The sequence below is a fragment of the Melanotaenia boesemani genome, chromosome 18 (assembly GCF_017639745.1).
Source record: "Melanotaenia boesemani isolate fMelBoe1 chromosome 18, fMelBoe1.pri, whole genome shotgun sequence".
In the NCBI taxonomy this organism is placed as follows: Eukaryota; Metazoa; Chordata; class Actinopteri; order Atheriniformes; family Melanotaeniidae; genus Melanotaenia; species Melanotaenia boesemani.
The window spans coordinates 18,172,142-18,193,614 of record NC_055699.1 but is presented as its reverse complement, the minus strand read 5'-3'; the positions used below and the strand labels follow the sequence as shown (position 1 = coordinate 18,193,614).

Below are 21,473 nucleotides of genomic sequence, written 5' to 3'. Positions count from 1 at the left end.
CAGCCCAGAGGGAGACTCAAGCCAGCCTACACTGATTTATCAGTGGATCATATGCTCTGCCTCTAAGCTGCTGAAATGTGTTGTGGTCACCGCAGACTTTCCAAAGGGAATCACACTGAGGCCCAACTGTCTTTATGATAGAGAGAGTGGAGGGGAAAGAAAGCAGAGGTGAAGATAGGGAGATATAATCTTAGAAAAGGGAAGAAAAGATGTGTGGGGAGGAGAAAACAAAGTGTTCACAGAGAGGGAAAACAGGATTACAAGATCGGCCAGCCTTCTACCTTGCGGCTGTGGAATGCAAAGCCACTAGTATTTTGACTTCTCCTTTGGAAACAGCTGTGTTTCCCTTTTTCAAAGATATTTTTTCCTTATTTATCGGATCCCTCAGGAGAGATTCATCTCTCAGCCCTGACACTGGCTTCCTCCTCTAAATCTAGGACCAGACCAGCCTAGCTCTAACATACACACACACATTCTTACACATATGCACACCTGCTGCCTAAAAGCAGACATTAACAACTAAAGCAGGTCTCTTTGCTGTCTGTCCTGCTGCTCTCTCAGATCTACATAAAGCCGCACATGCAAAACCATGAACACAAACAACTTAAATGAAAACAATAAATAGACAACAAACAAGAAAGCTACCACACACACAGACGTGAGCCTGTGCAAGTCCTCAGATGGTTTCCAACAAACCTTGACAAGTCAATAAAAGGAGATTATTGAGGACACAGTTGCTGTGATGACACATAAATAGTATGAGGCCTGGGAAAAATTCAAACCCACAGAAATGTTTTGTTAAAACACTGAAAGGTGGCCAATTATTCTGAAAGGGACTATGATCAGTAAGAAAGCAAACATCAAAGATGGAGATACTCATATGGAGACGGAACCAAAATAAACAATAAATTTAGATTTTAATGGTAATCTAGAAAAGGGGGTTCACCTGCATTTAGAGATTTAACTTTGAAGCCAAAAATCTATTTCTTTTTAAAAAATCACTGACAGATTTGTGGCTTTAAGCAGACAGTCATGGACACAGTCAAGCACTTGTCTCCAAGGCAGATGTCATTCCCCAATAATTTATGGAAATGAAAGGAAACCATGCAGAATAATGCAAGATTAATCATTCTGATTCAAGGTTGTTGTTGCAAAGTATTTTGACTCAGTGGTTTTCTTAACTTAGGTTAAAAAGTTTTTTTTTTTTATTTATTTTTTTTTTTTTAATATTTTTTTGCCAAATCGGCTCCTAAAGAGATCAAAATGTTGGAGACTTAGCAAATGGGCAAACCCCCAAACCCCAGAGGAAATCTAGTACTACACTCACTGCAGGAGTCCATTTAACTATCTGATTTTCCAAACCAAGCGAGGATAGAAAGTTGAATTTTAGTGAGCTTTCATTTGTATCGTCTCTGTCTTTCGAGCATCTGGCTCTTCCATCCACAGAACCAGATCCTGGACCCACTAATCTGAGTGGAAGCTAAGCATAGGCCATTTTTATCCTGACTAGAGGCTGTTGTGACAGCTGCTCTGCTCAAGAATTACATTTTTATTAGCGTCTCATAAAGTTTGGGAGTAAAATCGGCGTTGTTTATTTTCCAGCTCATTTCTGTCCTGATTTCATGGAATTTCCTTATGAATGTGAAAAAGATGTTGCGTCGTCTTTCGTTGACAGCTCGTTGGCTGAAGCTGATGTCCAGCGAAATGAACACTTGTTTTTACAGTAACTTTAGGGAAAATCACAACTGGCCATTGTTATCGATAAGTTTTTGTCTGTGGCCATACAACATTCAAACAGATGCAAATGCTGCTTTAAGATCAAAGATATGCATGCAGTCTTGCAATACATGTGGGTTGTTTCTGCCTTACACATACATTTCTTGTTTAAATGATTCAAACACAGATCTATTGTCATTTTCAGTCCAAGAAACAGCATGCCAGAACTCTGCAGGACTCTCACATTTTGGCTGGAATTTGCAAACAATGATCTGTTATGGTCTTAAACAAAATCCTTGTAAAACAGTTTTGGTGAACAGGGGAAATCTTGAACCTTTGCTCCAATGCTGAACCTTATTTCATACTTCAGCTCTTGGGAAGCAAAAGAAAGAATCCTTTATGAGGACGAATCTAAGTGGCTCTGAAAAGCTTTTGAAGGTTAACCCATATTACCAAATTCAATTTGAATTGCACCCCAGTCTAAAAATGATTTTACTCATTTGCCAAACTGGGATTTTAAAGATTAAAAGAACTTTTTAAAATATTATTTTTAATGTTATTTTACTCTTGCTGGACATGGTGATCCTAAGATCTTAAGTAGAAGGCATCTGTGCCTCCAAAGAAGCCCAGTTTCCTTTTATTTGTAGTTTCACACGTTGACATTTTAAGCAATGTTCTGACAAAATGTTCACAATGATGCTTTCTTATAAAATTAATGATGAAGGCAACACAAAGTGCTTTACATGATTAAAAAAGCAATTAATGCATATTAAAATAAAACAAGCCTTCACACACCAAAATAGATAACATGGCAATTAAAAAAATGTGCAAAATCAAATGAAATTAAGACGTATGCTTTATCATGTCACCAAAAAGCATGGCAGGTCGCTTTCCCTCCTTTGCAACATTGCACTGACATGTTAACTACAGTAGCCCAGAAGGAACAAACCAGGTGCTGGCTATAGGGCAGAAAAGAACATCCTGTAAGATTGGAACAAGGGGTACAATGGGTTTTAATCACCTGGTTATAGTTTGCAATTCAAACTTTTTGATGTCTTTTCACATGTTTGTGTTGGAGATTGATTGAAAATTATACATATTAGACTCTGTTATGGTTCCTTTACACTAGGCATAACTTTTCCTTAATCCTTAAGTTAAATCTGTTGTGATACTTGCCCTTGAATTTCTGTCATGAGATGTTACATAGCCTTGACCAACCTTATGTTTATTTTCCCTTAGTTGTTTTATCTTACAAACAGGGGTGGGGCCAGAGGGTGCATGGACCAACATTAAAATCTAACTGGTCCCCCAAGTGCCACTCCAAAGAAATAACCAAGCATTCTGCATAAACTGACCTTTACCTATGTAAAACTCAGGTGCCCTAACGCAAGTGAATGCAACATATGTTCTATTTATACTATATGTTGTTCTACATCAACACTTCCATGCTCTTAATCATAATGCAGCATTTATACAGCATCATCTCACCACCTGCCCCTGTGGGTGATAATATTTATCTGTCCAAAATGTTTTCGTCTTACAAAGAGTGTCAATGTCACAGAACCACCAGATATGACAAACAATATCTCAAGAATGAAGAAACACTAATAAAACTGCTGATTTGGCGCAAAGCACGTTTTTGTCATTATCAGTGACGTATAAATGTGTGTGCAGCAGTGATTAAAGTCATACAATGCATCATCCTTAAAAGACAATCAGTGATGGAATTAAAAAAAACAATTTGTTGTTTGCTTTATTTTTACATTAGATCACCACTATAGTTGAAACAATCAGTTCATTATTTACTACAAATCTAGACCCCCCCCCCCCCCACACACACCTTTTTTTAAGATCTTATTTACATGTGCCACCCTTTTCCCAGTCTGTGCCCCTGCCTAGCCCCTGACCAAAATTTTTCTAGACACACCCCTGCTTACCAGACCTTATAAGAGTTTTTCAGCTGTTTGGTTTACAGCAGACCAAAGACACTTAAACAATGCACCAAAAGCCCAAATTCTACTCTTGGGAACAACAGGACTGATGAATTTTGGGAGACGCAACAAACATGTCAACCATCTTAGTTGTCTTTACAGATGTTTTGACATCAGTGATGTAAAGTTAGATTTATAACTCAGGAGCCCAGCTGATCTTACACTGCAGTGGGTATACATAAGCCAAAAGGCTAACAGGTCTTATGGGGTTGTTGTTGTAAAATTTTACACCACCTCATCTTGCATGGAATGTATTATAGTACAGAACCTCTCCTTATATACTGTGCATTACTTTTCCTTGTGTGTGCGCACTTCACCTTACCTTATGTTGCATCACTTTATGGGATGGTAGATTACTCAGGAAGAAGAGCAGAAGGAGACAGACATCCTCATACTCTTGGGGTTTAAATGCCCCCAGCCTCTGAGTTAAGGGGTCCACATCTTAATCCTGAGTAATAGTAGTTGAAGAGATGGAATAAAATCTCCTACTGACACACAGGTATGACATATCCAGCTACCTGGAGGCCATCTGGAGAGTCAACAGAGAGCTAAGTCTGAGGCTGCTACCACTCAGCTGTCAGTACATGGATGGAAAATACTGATACTACACAGCTGAACAGCCATACCTCGGATATCTATCTGTTAGCAAAGCCCCAGCAGAGGAGCAATTACAGCAAATTATCCTCCTACCCTTGTGGTTTGGTGCACACACACACACAAACCCACACACATTGAGTACTGGCTGAAAATCTCAAAATCACAAAAGATAGATGTGATTCCAGACTTCATTTTATCATCCTGCATGGAATGCAGCAGAGTGGTGATAGAAACCGGGTGAGTGGGAACAAAAATCAAACATTCTGCAGATATGTGTGTATTTGTGTGCATTCTGGGACGGTACGCCTGACATTACGTGTCATGGTTTTGGATTTGTCTTCAGAAAAACCCAAATGGGTTTTCAAGGATTATATGGGAGATGATGGCTGTAGAAAAATGTGATTATATGGTTCAAATGCAGCCTTTGTTCCTGTGGATGCTTGTCCAGTGAGGTCATTGTGTACTGTAACCTGTGGGAGGTAATAGAAGAGGAGCAGGATGGATGTCTAGCCCATCAATGAATGTGCATTTGTGTGCAGTTGAAATGTCTGGATCTGTGCTGCATTTGCTTCTGCTATTTGCCCTTTCCTGTCGAAATTTGCTTCTATTGATTTGAATTCTTACAGAATTTCTGCTTTAACTGTTGTATTACGTCCTGAATGTTTCCTTAAGGTCCTCAGGTTTTTAGTTTCATTTGTTCATCTTCAAGTAAAATCTGAGTTTCTACATCCACCTGCCTACTGTCTCTTGGTGCAGCAGGGATTATGACAAAAGGCAATGAAGCCAAAATTACATTTATCCAGTTCTCAGACTTATTTTCTAGAATTGTTTGCAAATTAGCACATTTTTTTTTAAATACGAGACCTGATTTGAACATCAAAACATGAAAATTAGAGATAACTGCAACATAAAAATAGTAAAAAAAAAAAAAAACTCCCCTTAATGCTGCTGAACTTCACTCCTTGGTGAACCCTAAAAGTGGCTAATTCAATATCTGTATCTTTCCAGACAGTAAAAGTCAGTCATATGTTGACTCCTGTCTTATTTATTGTTCTGTCACTTTCTCTCTTTCATATCCTCTCTTTCTTCTATTATGTTTTCATGTGTTTCTTTGCTAAATCAGCCATGATGTGTATCCAAAACCGGCAGTGTCTTGATATCCATTTGCTGGTATGTGACATGGTGCCATAAAGCAAAATATAGCTGTCACTTGATCATTTGGGCTGGAAAAAAAAACAGTTGTGACGGGCATTTTTCAGTCTCAGGATGCTGCAGGGAAACAAGAGCTCCAGGAATGTGCATAATGAATGTCACTGCCATCAAAATGAGTCCGAAGCACAGAGTTTTCAGGTTGGGAACTTGTGTAGTATTGCTTTAGGCAAGGCAAGACAGTTTATTTGTATAGCACATTTCATCTACAGGACAATTCATAGTGCTTTACATAAAACAAAAGCATTACAGATATTAAGAAATAGTAAAACACATAACAAGAATCACAATAAAATCATAAATTACATTCAAATGATTAAAAGCAAGATGACTTAAAAAGGTAGTTTGATCCACTTGTTTGCAGCATAACAGCTAAATGCTGCTTCTCCATGTTTAGTCTGGACTCTGGTCTGGGCTAGTTGACCAGAGTCTTTGGATCTAAGAGCTCTGATAGGTTTATATTCTTTGAACATGTCACAGATGTATTCTGGGCCTAAACCATTCTGGGATTTGTAAATGATCAGAAGGGTTTTAAAATCTATTCTGTGACTGACTGGAAGCCAGTGTAAAGATTTTAAAACTGGTGTGATGTGTTCAGATCTCTTAGTCCTGGTTAAAATTCTAGCAGCAGCGTTTTGTATGAGCTGCAGATGTTTAATTCTCTTTCTTACGAAGTCCTGTTAAAAGACAATTACAGTAATCCAGCCTACTGGAGATGAATGCATGGATGAGTTTATCTTGGTTTTTCTGGGAGACTTTGATGTGGCTGCTTAAAGTCGAGTCTGAGTCTATCAACACTCCAAGGTTACGAACTTGGTTGGTAATTTTAAGAGCCCGAGTCTCCAGGTGTTTACCAATGCTGACCCTCTTCTCTTTGCTACCAAACAGAATAATCTCAGTTTTGTCTTCATTTAATTGTAGAAAATTCTCCCTCACCCAGGTGTTTATTTGCTCCAGACACTAACACAGTAAGTCTGTTGGACTGCACATAAAGTTGTGTATCATCTGCATAACCTTTAGGCCAGGGATGTCCAATGTAGGTCCTTAAGGACCACCATCCTGCAGGTTTTATCTGTTTCCTTGCTTGTTCTTCCAATGCATGTTAATGACTTATTAATGGGTCATTAACATTAATCAGGCATGTAGAAGCAGGAAGCATCTAAAACCTACTGGACAGTAGCGATGCTTGAGGACTGGACATCCCTGCCTTAAGCCATGTTTACATTACAAGATTTTAAACCCACTTTTCATGTCATAGACATGATCAAATCAAGGATCACCAACTGTGGACCTCTTGGGCCAGTGTCCTGTGACAGAACATAACATGGAAAACCTGGAAAAGAGTAGAATTGTGTTTGTAACTTGACAAGAACTTCCCTAAACCTCACTGATGTTTTCAACTTACAATATCATGACAGAGATGAGACAGAAAACAACAATAAACAGAGCAAAACAGATTCAATCACCAGCAGCTGCCTTTATCACAGTAAAGAGACAGATTGTCAGCATGACAGCTGGAATTGCTTGATAAAAATCAGATGGCTCCAGGGTTAATTCTCACAGAAAAAGCTTGTGTTGTGTGACCTCCCTGCTGCAGATATCTTTGCGGTGTGAACCCACTACGACTTCAAAAAGCTCGATCAGTGTAAACATTGAAGCAATCCAATGCAAACTTAGCTAAGCATACATTTATCCATGAAACAGATAAAGAATATTACAGGCAGTTACGTGTGCCTGACCCACTCAGCATTAAACATATCTCTTGGCTGTTCTCAGCTGCCTGTCAGGAACACATAACAGTCATCAATAAATGGTAATGTGCTAAAATCACTACAGATTTCTGCTGGACATGCGGCGTAGAGCTGTTGGCTGCTGTTTTCCGTTTGCTAATGGAGCTTGACAGTCTGCAAATGGGCTAGTTTCACTGCCTCATATCCTCTCTATGCACGGATGCTGCTGCCTGGCTCTGAATTCTCATACCGCTGACATCTGCAACTGTGTGCATGTGTTGTGGGAATTAAGTGAAGGACCGTTCTCCTTCTTTGATAGTTTGGTGCAACTGTGATGTTTTAATCCTATAGGTTTTAATTTAAACCTGTGTATGTGTGTGAGCTGTTTTTGTTAGATGTTTTAGACTCCATACTTGTGCTGGATATAAACTCACTCTTGCCCATAGGCCTCAGTTGGTCCTGTGGTGCTCAGTGTGTCGGCTTTGATCCAGGGTCAAGGGAGAAGATCAGAGCACAGGATAATTCTCTAAAGACACACACATACACTAACCCCTTGCTAACAGCTGATGATGACTCCCAGCAGACGTCCAGCCCCTTCATCTGTACCTCGGCCCCAGGAGCTGCACTGCTAACTGACTACAAAGAGCTACTCAGCAGAAGGTAGAAACAGCTCCTGGTGGCACCACAGCAGTGTGCATGCAAAGATCAAGAGCTGTCTCAGTGTTTTATTTTTCCAAACTGCATCAATGCCAAAGGTTAAAGAGTTCAAGACACACACACACACACACACAAAAATCTAGTTTTGGCCTCTTCGTAAAGACTTGTGTTTACACCATAAAGTTTTCTACTTAATGAGATGTTTTTTTTTTTTTTAATAGCGGTGATAACCAATTTGGGATTGTGTTGGTTTGCAGATATTTCCAGGGAAAGTCTGTTGGGCCAAACCATTAATTAGATGGGGACTTTGGAGAAATTAACAATAAATTGAAGACATGGATATATGTGACCTGTTCTCAGAAGCCACCAAGACTGAGAGAAAAACCAGACAGATTATGGGCTGTAATTACATAAACACAGATGGATTCTTCTCATGCCTTGGACATCCGCAGCATTTTTTATTGGTTAAGCCATCCGCAAAACCTCTTAATGTTGACAGATTTTTAGTGCGCAAAAATGCCATTAAAGTGTGTTTTATTTCTCACTTCATTTTAGTCATTTGCTTTGCTTCCATTCTCTTTCTTTCAGTCTCTCTTTCACCATAATGCTTGTTCATTATAGGAAAATGTTATTTAGAGAACTGATCCTGAACCAATTTTTGACACTTAAACTACTTTCAAAGACCATATTTCTGAGAAGATTTTGGAAACTTAAAGCCTTTTGTCTCTAAAATATTGTGTCGTGTGAATGTTTTACATTTTTTATATGAAAAATGTACTTAATCAATCATCAGACTGGTGCTTAGTAAAATGCAACTTACAGACTTAATAAAAGCTCCTTTATGGCTTGTTATTTTGGTGCCATTTTCTCTATGATTTATCTTGCAGATAAAACTTGCTAGACTACAAGGAAAGATTTTTTAACACAAGATGCAAATTAGATAAGAAAAAAATATTTTTATATCCAGTTTGATGGAAAAAAAGCTGTTTGTTTCTCCTTAATAGCTCATAAATTTAAGGATGGCTCCTCCCCCCTAACAGCCTGGGGACTCTCGTGGATTATCCTGCTTTTCTCTAGTGTCCACACTTAATTTCCACATATCTGTTATCTTTAAGAGCTCCTTCTGACTTGATTCTATCTTCATCCAACTATGGAGTCCATAGAATGGACTCTTTTTCTCTTTCTGTATCCCACCACACCTTCAGGCAGGGATTTTGGTCTAGTCCTTGAAGGCCTATGTCCTGCAAGTTTTAGATGTTTCCTTGCTTCAACACACCTAACTCAAATGAATGAGTCATTGTTCAGAACTTAGCAAAAAGCTGCCTGAACTATTTAATTTGGATCAGGTATGTTGGAGCGGGAAAGTGCATAAAACTTGCAGGATAGTGGCCCTCGAGGACCGGAATTTGAGATCCCTGCCTTCAAACTTGAATCTTTCAAAACTTTTGTTCATTGATTATCTTGTTGTGGTGACTGTCATAATGTGACTCATCTGTTCCTCTGTCACATCTTTCTTTGGGCAAAAGTTTTACTTGCTTATCTCTCCATAACACGGTGTGCGAAATTCTTAGGAGATAATAAGAAATAAAAAAGTGACTTATGGTGAACGCTTTACAGTAGATTATTGTAACTGATCAGCTGTGACACCCAATTTCACAGGTCTAATCCCAGCTGTAAAAGAGTAGAAAATAAGTGACGAGTCTTACAAGTATTTGCAAAAGCAGACAAACTATCCAACAAGTCTGACAAACTCAACTAATCAGCAGAAGAATATGTTGGTGGCAACCCAACATATCATGCAGCATCTTGTATCTAGCATGTGAATAAATATCTTCTTCTAAAGGAACTTGGTGTAAAAATCCTCACACATAGCATTTTCTCAAACAACAATCAGATTGCTTTATGTTTAAGTTGTTTTAAATAGATCTTTTCCCTGTCCCTTTTATGGGTTGCTTTTTGCTTAGCAGCTAGTCAGAACTCATCTCTTCTCACAGCTCCGGTTCATAAAAAACTGACCTATTTCTTTAAAGGCCTACATATCTAACTTCAGAAAATCCTTCAGTCTCTTTGTAATCATTCCGGGATTTCAGCTTATCTTGGCAGTACTTTATTCTTCCCCTCCAAAAAATCTAACAACCCCATTGAAGCTGATTTGTAGGCCACTGGATTGAAATTCTGCACAGTTTACAGCAAAATTAAGTTTCTCAGACACGTTTAATAAGATTTCTTGTCAAATAAGAAATGATTTAAGATGGAACTTGATTTAAAAGCCTTCTTTTTTTAACATCTTCTAAACCTTTATCTGTATCATTATCTCTTAGATACACGAAAGATAACAAGTCTTTGAATTCATGCTTTGAATAGAGACCATATGGATCCAGAACGTTTTGAGGCTGTGTACTGTATGTGTGTGTGGGGGTTGGTGCAGTAATACCTACAGCAGCAGAGCAGACAGCAGAGCCAGATGTTGCGCAGGTGGAAACGAGAGAACAGCTCCTTTCAAAGCATCCAAGTGAATCTGCAAATCCTCCAACTCACTTTCTTTCTGTCAGCAACTGCCTCTCCTGCTCCTCCTCTCATTGCAGACCAGTCACTCTCTTTCCTCCTCTTCCTCCATGTTTGTCCCTTAGCTTCTCTGCAATAATCCTGTAATTTGTCTGGTTTTGTCATTTTAATCCACCTCTTGACTTTTTATATTTTTTTCCTCTTAACCTTTAACTCTTTATTTCTTTTCTCTTTCTTCTCCTTTATTATTTTTCTTTCAATTTTAGTCTCCTGTGTAATTTTGTTTTTCCTAGCAGATTAAATCACCCTGTGTATTCTGGTGAATCATCAGAAAAATTCCCCAGTACAGTCAGGTTTTCTAGTTTATCTGGATGTGTGTGATCAAAATGGTGAGAATAAAAGCTGCTCCAATGTTCTGACTGTTCGGCAAGTGTTTCTTGTCCTAAATTAACAATATAATCGCTCCCCTCCCATCTTTAGAATCACTTTAAATGAATTCCTTTGTGGACTGTCTAAATCACTTCTCCCTTTAGTGTGTTCCTGTCTCAAAGTTTGTGGTGGATTAGCACAGAATTTATGCTCCCTGTATGCGCTGTGTGACTTCCTTTTGATTTTTGATGCAAAACCTCAGTGGATTTCAATTGAATTTCAAGCTGAGAAGGTGGAGAAGCAGCTGGTATGTTACTTAGCGGCTAACGCTGTGGCTCCCAGGCTGCTCCATAGAGGGTTGCAATGATTAAAAAAAAAAAACATCCATAATGTGGGATGTGAAACTACGACTGTCTCCATATTTCATAGATTTAATTATTTGTCTTCACCTGGATGCAGCTCAAAACGACTCCCCTCTCTGAGATTAAAAAAATGATTGATCGATGAACAGGCTGGTGAGTTGTTGAGTGAGGGAAGGGGTGCCTGGAGATTTTGTTTGGATTTGTAATGAGAATGAATGTTAAAAGAAATGTGCACTGTGAAATTCATTTTAGCCTAATGAAATACATGCACACATTTCAACTCGGTGAAAACAGCTTTCCTCTTAAATGGAATGTTTTTTTTTTCTTATTCCTCTTTTACGACCCGTATAAATTTTAAACAAGTTGTCTGGAAATGCAAAAGTTGCCAACTTGCTACTTCTTACTGAAAGAAACATGGTTATGATAGATAACTCTGTTTGTACCTGTATTGAATTTTAGCTTGTGAGGTAGATGGATTATCACAAGATTTACATAATCCCAGTTAAAAGGTCATCCAAGACTTTTATGGCCAAAGCACAAATTTTTGGACCATTTGGCTTCTTTTGCTGGCAGCTTTTGGGTGGTTTTTAGGTGTGATAGTCAAAAATGCCAACTCTAATTCATTGACTGGTTTTGCTTGTAGCTTTTTATTTATCTGACTGTCTTGGGTTTCTTTGTGTGTTGCATGAAGTGGTGGTCAACCTAGCTTATTAAAGACAGGAGCGCGTGTGACGAACATGTGTTTGATCTCTGGAAAACGTGTAACGTTCATGTTGTTTTTAGAAGTTCCAGTCATGAAAGTGATTAAGGTTATTGAGGGTTTCTCGTGAAGTCGTGAAAAAGGGAGAGCAAGCCGAGAATTTTTACAAAAAGATGTTGAGAAAAGCTGATTGTAAACATTTCAATGGGATTAAAAAGAGCTGAGTCATACGTGCTGACATAACTTTCTGTTATTATCAAACATCTGTCTTTGTTGAGCATGGCTGTGCCCGCTGTCTTAGCATTAGTTGCTAATCTGGGAGCTAATAAGCCTGCAAAATATACTATGTATAAATGCTGCACTTTGTTTATAATCCAACTTTAATGTTTAATGTCACTGATGTTGTTACTGCACCACTTCCGTCTTTTTAAATAAGTGACCTAGTTTTCTGCACATGCACAGACGTAAAGGAACTAAATAAATCAGATATATGGATTTACATGCATGAAGACATCAGAGTATTGAAGAGAAATCTAGGAGCCTGTTTACACACCAAAAATCTGATCATTGCCTGATTTCTGGGGATATCAGATAATTCAAGTGGTCATGTGAACAGCTAAATCTGATATTCTTAAGCCATTATCAGATTATGAGAAATGAGATGAACACACATAGATTTCTCCCCAATACTCAGAGCCTGCTCTGGACTTCAGTGGGCCATAAGCAGAATAAGTTTTGGGGCCCCTACCCTTTCATGCCATGAATAAAGTTTTTGGGTGGATGTGACACCTTAAGTCATGGTGTATGCTAACTTCATTCAAAACACTCTAGGAACATAGTAACTAAAAGTATGAATACAATGAATTTTTCAAATATAAACTAAATATATTAAGAGCTTTCTGTAACTTTTAAAGTTAAAATTAAGTTATAATTTAGAAATAAACATTTTCTCTGAACGTTTATTTAATAACTGTTAATCCATTAGTCTGACTTTTTCTTTAAATGGACATATATCTAATATTTAAAATGGCTAATACTACTGTATATTAAATAAATGATCATTCATTCAACTTTAAAAACGCATCATCCTAAATTCTGGACATGGATCAGTCATGACATGATGTCCCACACCGGATCAGTCTCAGGAGATGATTGGAGGATGAAGAATTGGGACACTGAGCTCTAGTCTTCTGTGTTCTTACATGCATCCAGTGTTGCTCTCCTGATGCATGATGTCTGATGTCAGACAGTCCACCACACGCCACTGAAAACACGCGCTGACACATTTTACAATTTATCTTGTAACCACCTCCATGGACACTGTAAAGCTAATGATGAAAGCATTTTCCCTTTTGAGGATGTGGTGGAGTTTTGGGTGCAGAGGACATTTTAAAAAGGTGCAGGTGTTGTGAGCAGCACCGGTATGTGGCGTCTGTCTCTAGGCAACCGTGACCACAACACACGCAGGCACCAAGGAGGGCAGTCCTGTCTAGATCCCGCCACAACAATTTAGCTGGCCTGAGTATTCCCTGTGTTTTATTTTGTCCATAATTGTTAAATTTAGTGTTGATGTGTGTGTGACAGATGTGTATTTTTGGACATTTATGAAAATAGGGAACAAATTGCGTTCAATACGGACCATCCCTATTGAACCAATAAAATGTCAGGAAGAGATGGTTAATTGTCAAATAAGGAACAATTCCATATTTTATGGGACGGTTGGCAAACCTACCGCTAGCAAGAGCTACAACTGCTTTGCTGGCTAACAGTACCCAGCCAGTTGCTAAACCTGTTAGCACCTGCTGCTAAATCAAATCGCATTTTCAAAAGTGCTGTCGAATGTCTATCTGTCTAATCTTCATCATCACTGGACTAATACCTTACTTTACAGTATAATTGCAAAAGAAATTACCTTGTCATTGTGTAGCTATTTTTTTTTCTTTTTTTCTGTCCCAGATGGATAATTCCTCTTCATAACGAAGCATATAAACCACTCACTGAAACAACCTTCTTCTATAGGGGGCCCCCTAGTGGTGCGGGGCCCTAAGCGGTTGCTTAGTTTGCTTAGTGGCAAAACCGACTCTGCCAATACTCAGATATTCTCATGTATGTAGACCCATGTATCTGATTTATTTAGTCTTTTTACATCATTTGCAACGCGCATGTGCAAAAAGTGTCTTTTCACACTATTGTCCTTTTAACGTCTTCCGTTTAAAAAGATGTAGTCACAACATCAGTACAACACAAAATAAAAAAACATGATGGCGTACAGCAGCAGTTGTAAACAATTTATCAGCTTATTACCTCAGTTAGCATTAGCAGCTAGCGCTAAGACCATGAGTATCGCCATGTTCAACAAAGATCGTATGTTTTGAAATCTCCAAAATAAATCCAACAATGGACTGATGAATGGAGACGCAGATTTTTCAAATATCCTATTTGAGAAGTGCATGTAGATGTGTGAGATTAGATTATTGCAGTTATCTAATTATTTCCAGATATCGGATTTTGATGGTCATGTAAACGGGCTCATGCATGAAGACAGAGTACTGGGGAAAATTTCTGATTTCTCATGATCAGATAACTGCTGTTATTTGATAAAGGGTATAAGCATATGCTGTTGACATGATCACTTGAAAAATCTAAAAAAAACTCTAGAAAGCAGATTTTAGGTGTGCATGTAAGCAGATTTATAGACTCAGGAATCCAGGCCATGGTAGAGTAAAACAACCAGTTTGGGTTTTATTAAACCAAACACCTCGCAGGAGTTATAAAAACACCACTATGCATGCTATAGGAGCAGAAACAATGCAGGGTTTGTTATAAAGGGTTTTAAACCAAACTACTTTCACACATCCTCACATGAAGTTTTAAGCTTCCAAATATTTCTATGATTTTATCTGCTTTGCCTTGTAGAAGCTCATTTGAAGCACCAGATGGTTCCAGTTATTTGGGGGCTGAGCTTATGGGTATTTCTCCAGTACAAAGTTCGAATCTTTCCTGGATAATGTATACGGATGTATGGCATCACATAGTTCAACACTTTTAAGGTTTCTTAAATCTAAACTTTAAAAACCTTCAGTCACCTTGCATGTTCCTCGCACAACATCAGCCATGTTGGCTTGTTTAACCAGCACTCTGTCCTTTGACAGTACGAGTAAAAGGCTGATCTTCATGCAATCACCTATTTAGTTCACCTTGAAAGTGTATGATGGTTTTGTTCTTTAGTGTTTGAGGCATAAGGTTGATTAGTACTAAAATGGCTGCGGCCTGTTAGAAAACTTTTATTCACAGTCTTCAAGTTGTAATTCTAAATCAAAGATCGCCAGAACGCTTCTTAGCTGCTCATAACAAGGTCAAAGAAAAATTTGCCCTCGCAGTTTCACATATAATATGATGACTGTCACAACTGGCTCATTTTTCATTTATTTGGTGTAATCAAGGTTAGCAAAGTTAAAAAGAAATTATGATCTTTCTGTTTACAACCTGTTGGTACAAGTGTCTTTTTCTACATTTAACAATCATCGCAGCATATGCAATAAATATACAATCCATATAAACTCTTCCTGACCTTCTCACCAGCCCACAGTTTATCAGAGAGTTTTCTATCCCAAATGCTACTAGATTTTTAAGTGGGGAATATAAAATTTCAGTCTGTTTGTACTCAAGCCATTGGGTGCACAGCAAGTGTTGTAAAGCCATTTAGAGTATCATGACCTCTGTTTGAGGCCTCCACACAGACAAACAAGCTTTGCTGATCTATCTACCCGTCATCACAAGAGCAGACCTGTTATCACACACAGTCGCTGCAACGTGTGTGTGTGTGGGCAGCTTGTGGAGTAAGATGATGAAATGATCACTGTCACATCTGATAGAAGTCTCAGTGACGCTGATGTGAATAACATCTTATTCTCAACTGGTGGTTTCCTTTGCTTCAATGGAAAGTGTCTGAAGTGCAGAGGCAGACTTCTCAGACATAAACTGATATGCTTCAGTGATTGCAGCAGCTCTCTAACTTGTTTGCAAAAATCCAAAAAGAAGCAGAACTACATGTATTTTCTCCTTGAGCCCTCTGCTGTGTTAAGTTGTACGTTTCGTGTCTGGGGAGGAAGGGGAGCTTTGACCTTCCTGGGTGTGGGTACGAGGTGGGGCTGGCACTTCTGGGAGAGCCTGATTGGTTCCAGCGTTCTCACATCAACACAATTTTCTCCTCTGCTGTGGCTCTGGGAACAAAATATGTCATAAGTCCATTTAGGGTGGGTCCACAAATCAGAAAATTACCAGAAAGGTTTAACAAGCTTGGCTAAGGTACAGAAGTGAAATTTTCTTACCTAATTTTTTGGCTGTATACTTATTCGAAATTAAATGTGCTGAAACAAAGTAAATCTGTGGTTTTATGTTATCAAGTCAGAAGTGTCTCCACCGGGAGAGAGACGCCAGCTGTCTTCATGGCAAAGAGAATATTAAATCTTAGACATTTTCATATGCATTTAAAAGAAACTTTTGCCCTTCAAAATATTTATCTCACCTTGAAAATGATAGTTTCCATGTAGTGGGTTAGCCAGGCAAACTATCAGCCTCTATTTAGCAAATGAGGTGCAAAACATCTAATTTGCAAGATTTGGAGCTGTCACTATGCAAGTGTTTTTAGCTTCAGTGGTTTCCCCACTTTTTCTGTTTCTATTTGCTAAATAAAGCTAAGCTAACCAGCTTTTGGTTGTAAGTGGACAAAACTACACTTATTATGGTAGCATGACTGTTTTCAAGAAAGAACGCGAAAGCAGCTTTGTTTCACAGAAAAGTACAGACCCCATATAAAATGTAAAGGAAATCAAAATGTGCAACACTAAACCCAAAACTGAAAATAATGCAAAGACAGCATATTAAAAGATAACATTTTAAAACATGTTTATTTAAATCAATTTGATTATACTATTTGTTTCACAAAATTTGGAACTGTGATGTTCACTTGTGCATTGCATCATTACCTGTTTCATTAACACTTAACTTTTTGGACATTAAGGCGCATAATAGATGTAGTTTGGAAGAATTTTAGTCGTACAACCTGGTTAGTGCTTCCTTTAACAATTTTGCCATTTTATAATGCTCCAGGTGTTTTCAAAATGACTTCTCCCTGGAGTCTGGACTGCAGGCAGGTCAGTTCAGCACCCTAACTCAGTACAGAGTCATGTTGCTTTTGCAATGTTGTGCTAAAATAACTAAAGATTTCACTAAGAAAAGATGATGCCAGCACAGTGTGATCCTAAACTTACTGTGTTGTTGCTGAAGCCATCTACACCAATGCACCATCAAACCATCTTTTTGAATTTTGCACTGATATTTAGTCACATGATTCTTCACTTTACCAATGGATACAGTTCTAGTTCTGCGTCTGGGTCTCCTCTCAGTTCCCTCCAGGTGTGTGAGCTCCTCACCCTCCGAATTGAGCTGATTTCAACTCCTTTTATCCACTGTCTCTTTCTTTTGGCCACTACCCAACTCTCATGACCACAGGTGAGAGTTGGGTATAAGTAATAGCCCCAACTGGAGGGGTGTAAGCTTCTCAGGATCTTATGCACAAGTGAAGGTAAGATGGATCATAATATACAAATTGGGGCTTTATCAGCAATACATCTTTACTTTTTAAGCCTTAAATTTCTTGGAAATTTTTTCACCCAAAAAGTCATTCTACACCTTCAGCTAATCTTAATCAGGCTGGATAAGTCAACGGTGGATAAAAGGAATGGTGGACCGATGTTTGGTTTCACTGTTTGTAAAAATGAGGTGATAGAATAGATCTAGTTCTGGTTCCCAGTCAGTATGCTTTTACAGACTGTGGCGGTGAAACCACAGAGGGCTGAAGCTCTGAGTGAAAATAGGATTGGAGATGATGATGACTGTCTGTGCGTGGTGGTATGCAGAATGCATAAAGTTGTTTTACTAATTAGATGTGCATATGCTTGATTTGGCTGTTTTTTGCCTATATCATACATGTTTAAGACTTAACATTTTCAGGTCTTTCTGCCCAAAACCCTGTAAATGCATTCAACATTCCCTACTTTATTCACATTCCCATCTTGCTCTGTGTGTGTCAACTCTACGATCCCTTTGCTGTGGGAGACAAACCTCCAGCTGAGACAGGAACCAATTCCCCAGAGAGCACGTTATCATTATGGTGCGTATTGCTCTTAAAAACATAGGAGGGACAACATTTGTTGGTTTTTGTCATTTCTCGCTGTCAGAAGTGGTAACAGAATGTCTCTAAGTTTCTTGCTGCTGAAAAAAATTGTGGGTTTTTACTTCAAACTGATGAAAACGGGCATTTATTTTGGGAAAGTGGAAGCCGCAAAACCTATTAGACTTTATGTATAAATCACATGTTTTACATGCTTGAAAGACTTCTGTGGTTGACATCAGTGCAATGTCTGTGAAAAGGATATCCGCTCATCATTCGCTCCTGTATATTTACATGAAAACCCTATTTGTAAATATAGTTTGGTTCTATTTGTAGAACATGGATCTCGAATTTGAGAAAAGCTAAATACAATCATTAAGGTGGTAATTAGCAGATGTGCTTGAGCAGAAACCTAATCAAACTGTGATGAGCACTGGGTTTTAATGTCCCCCTGTGTCTGTGTGTATTTCCACCCTGCAGTGGAGTACGACAGGGAGCTCTCCCCACACCGGCGTCACCACAAGGAGTTTAAGTTCAACCTCTCACAGATCCCAGAGGGCGAGGCCGTCACCGCAGCCGAGTTTCGCCTCTACAAGGAGTGTGTAAGCCAAGCGTTCCGCAACGACACCTTCCTAATCAAAGTCTACCAGGTGGTCATGGAGCATCCTGACAGGTAACACAAAAATAAATACACTCAATATTGCTAACACTTTCCCCCCCTAAATTTATCCTAAATTATCTTCAATCTGCTACAAAAAAAACTACATTCTTACTACAGGTCAATCTGCATTAATGGGAACACAATATGTTTATTTTCACTATGGGTGCTGCACGCAAGTGGGCACAGTTTATGTTTTTATTATGCAAGTTCTGATTTACCAAGAATAAAGTCATGTATAATGATAATTAGACGTAGAAATCTCAAGTTTGATCACAATATAATAAATACAATAAATGGATAATGATTCGGTTACAAATTATAATCAATATACTAAATGTTTGGATACGCTTACCCATTAAACCTAAATGACTTTATAGGGTTATACACCACACCTTTGGATGGATGGATGGATGGATGGATGGATGGATGGATGGATGGATAGATAGATAGATAGATAGATAGATAGATAGATAGATAGATAGATAGATAGATAGGTAGATAGATAGATAGATAGATAGATAGATAGATAGATAGATAGATAGATAGATAGATAGATAGATAGATAGATAGATGACCTGACAGGTGTTTTAGAAACCTCTGACATAGTTTTAAACCACACAGAGAGGCTGTTTTTTTCTGTTAATTATTCTGTTAATAATAAACCTTTAAAAAGATAGATAGTTACATACATCATTAATCCCGTGAGGGAAATTACAGCAGCGGCCATCTGATATAAGAAAATAGTAAACATATAGCAAATAAACTCAGTATATATAATATATACAAGAGAAGCCTAAAAGCACACAAATAACATAAAATAGCTATACACAAAACTATAAACAGTTATGAATATGTATTGTCGGGTATGTTTGGGTAAAATGCAGAGATGAGGATCACCTCTCACACATGGAGGAGTTATTGAACAGGGTTAATGTGAAAAGAAGGGATGATTTCCTGAACCACTCAGCGGAGCTGCAGCAGTCTGTTAAAGTACAAGCTCCGCTCTCTCTCCAGTATATTGTCTAGTGGATGTGAGGAACTGTTCATGATAGAGACCAGCTTTTTCAGAGAATTACTGTCTCTGACTGTCTCCAGGATCTTTATGGATTAGCTATATGATCAGCTTTATGGATCAGTTTACTGATCCTTCTGGAATACTTGGAGCTGATGCTGCTCCTCCAGCACACCATAGCATACATGATGGCGCTGGTCACCACAGCCTGGAAGAACGTCTCCAGCAGTTTGCTGCAGACATTAAAGGATCTGAGCCTCCTCAAGAAGTAGAGTCTGTTCATCCCCTTCATGTACACATCATCTGTGTTGATCCTCCAGTCCAGTCTGCTTTCCAAGTGCACACCCAAGTATTTATATCTGTCTGCAATCTCCACTTCCTCACCCAGGATCCTGATGGGCTCGTTTTTTTCCCCTTTGAAACAATAGTAATAAGAAAGTATGTTTTTTTTTTCTTTGGGTTGAGATAACAGATAATAATATAGTAACAATACTTAAATGAGCAAAACAAAATCCATGGGGAAAGAACTTTCTTTCCTATGCTCCATGTCTGTGGAACAACTTTCCAAAAGACCTGAGGACAACAGAAACTCAAAAGGTTTTAACACCAAACTAAAAGCACACCTTTTCAACCTGGCTTTTATTTAAATAGATAAAAGCAATTGAATTAAGCTTTTTAAGGTTTTTTGATGAGTATTTTATTCTGTTTTTAGTTTCATTTCATGTGTTTTAAATTTAATGTCTCAGCTATAGTTTATTTTTTTAATCTTTTTTTATTTATTTGTTTCTTTTAGTTATTAATTTTATGTATTACTTTACTTTATTTTCCTTTTTGAGTCTATGATTTTCAGTATTTATTATTTTCTATTTTATTCACCTCATCACAGGTTTTTCCCTTACTGATAAAGCATACTGTGGGCTTAAATCAGATGGTTTCTGTTTGTGTGTGTGTGTGTGTGTGTGTGGTTCAGAGACTTTTTGGCTTTTTTCTGTTATTTCTTTAAAGCACTTTTAGTTATGAAATTGTATGAAGGTTTTATGTATATAAATGCTGATTAATTAATTAAACAAACACTTGCTTTTGGCTTTACGAACCTAAACTAAATGGTAGACATGGCTCAGGAAGGTTTACTTCCACAAAACTGAAATAAGATTTGTTATAGTCATTTATACATTTGCTCTACCAAACAGTAAAGTTAAAGGATTAAGAACATCTCACATATGATTACTGTATCAATATTTGATAGAAATTTTTAGTTTGGAGTGATGCTATCAGCTCACCGATCACTGAACTAATGTAGATAAATGTGTTGTTACACCACTTCTTACACTGATGTTTATAAGAGGCTACAGTTGACCTCTTATTTGTATACACAAATTACTCATGGTTATCTAGTCAGTAAAGGTTTAAATTTGGCTGCTTTTTCAAGTTACTGCTTTACGTGAAATACCCAAAACGTAAAAGCCACATGTCCACAAGAAAACCACAAGCTTTCGCCATTTAAGTTCTTGCCCCCTTTAAAATAGATTTCACACAAAAGGAAAATGCAGATATAAAATATGGCTCTATAAAACCCGATTCCAGTGGATGTGCAGAGGAGCTGCAGTTGTTCAACTGTGCTGTGTGAACTTCTTCTCTTTTGATGTTTTCTTTCTTTGTGTGTAACTCTCAGGTTTATAAAGTTAAATCAAACCAAACACCTTCTTTCAGAAATAGCCCCGGGTTCAAATCCTCCCATCCTCTAAAACAAGCACACTTAATTCATACCAAACATTTACATTACGTCTGC

The 21,473-nt window shown here is 38.1% G+C and overlaps 1 protein-coding gene across 1 annotated transcript in view; it reads left to right on the top strand.

Annotated features, from left to right (window-relative positions):
- The window catches only part of bmp6 (bone morphogenetic protein 6), a 57,487-nt gene that overhangs the window by 15,279 nt on the left and 20,735 nt on the right, over positions 1–21,473 (top strand). Inside the window, exon 2 of the mRNA XM_041967633.1 lies at positions 18,492–18,684. Within this exon, the coding sequence (XP_041823567.1) occupies positions 18,492–18,684 (193 nt within the window). The remainder of the gene's footprint in view (positions 1–18,491; positions 18,685–21,473) is intronic.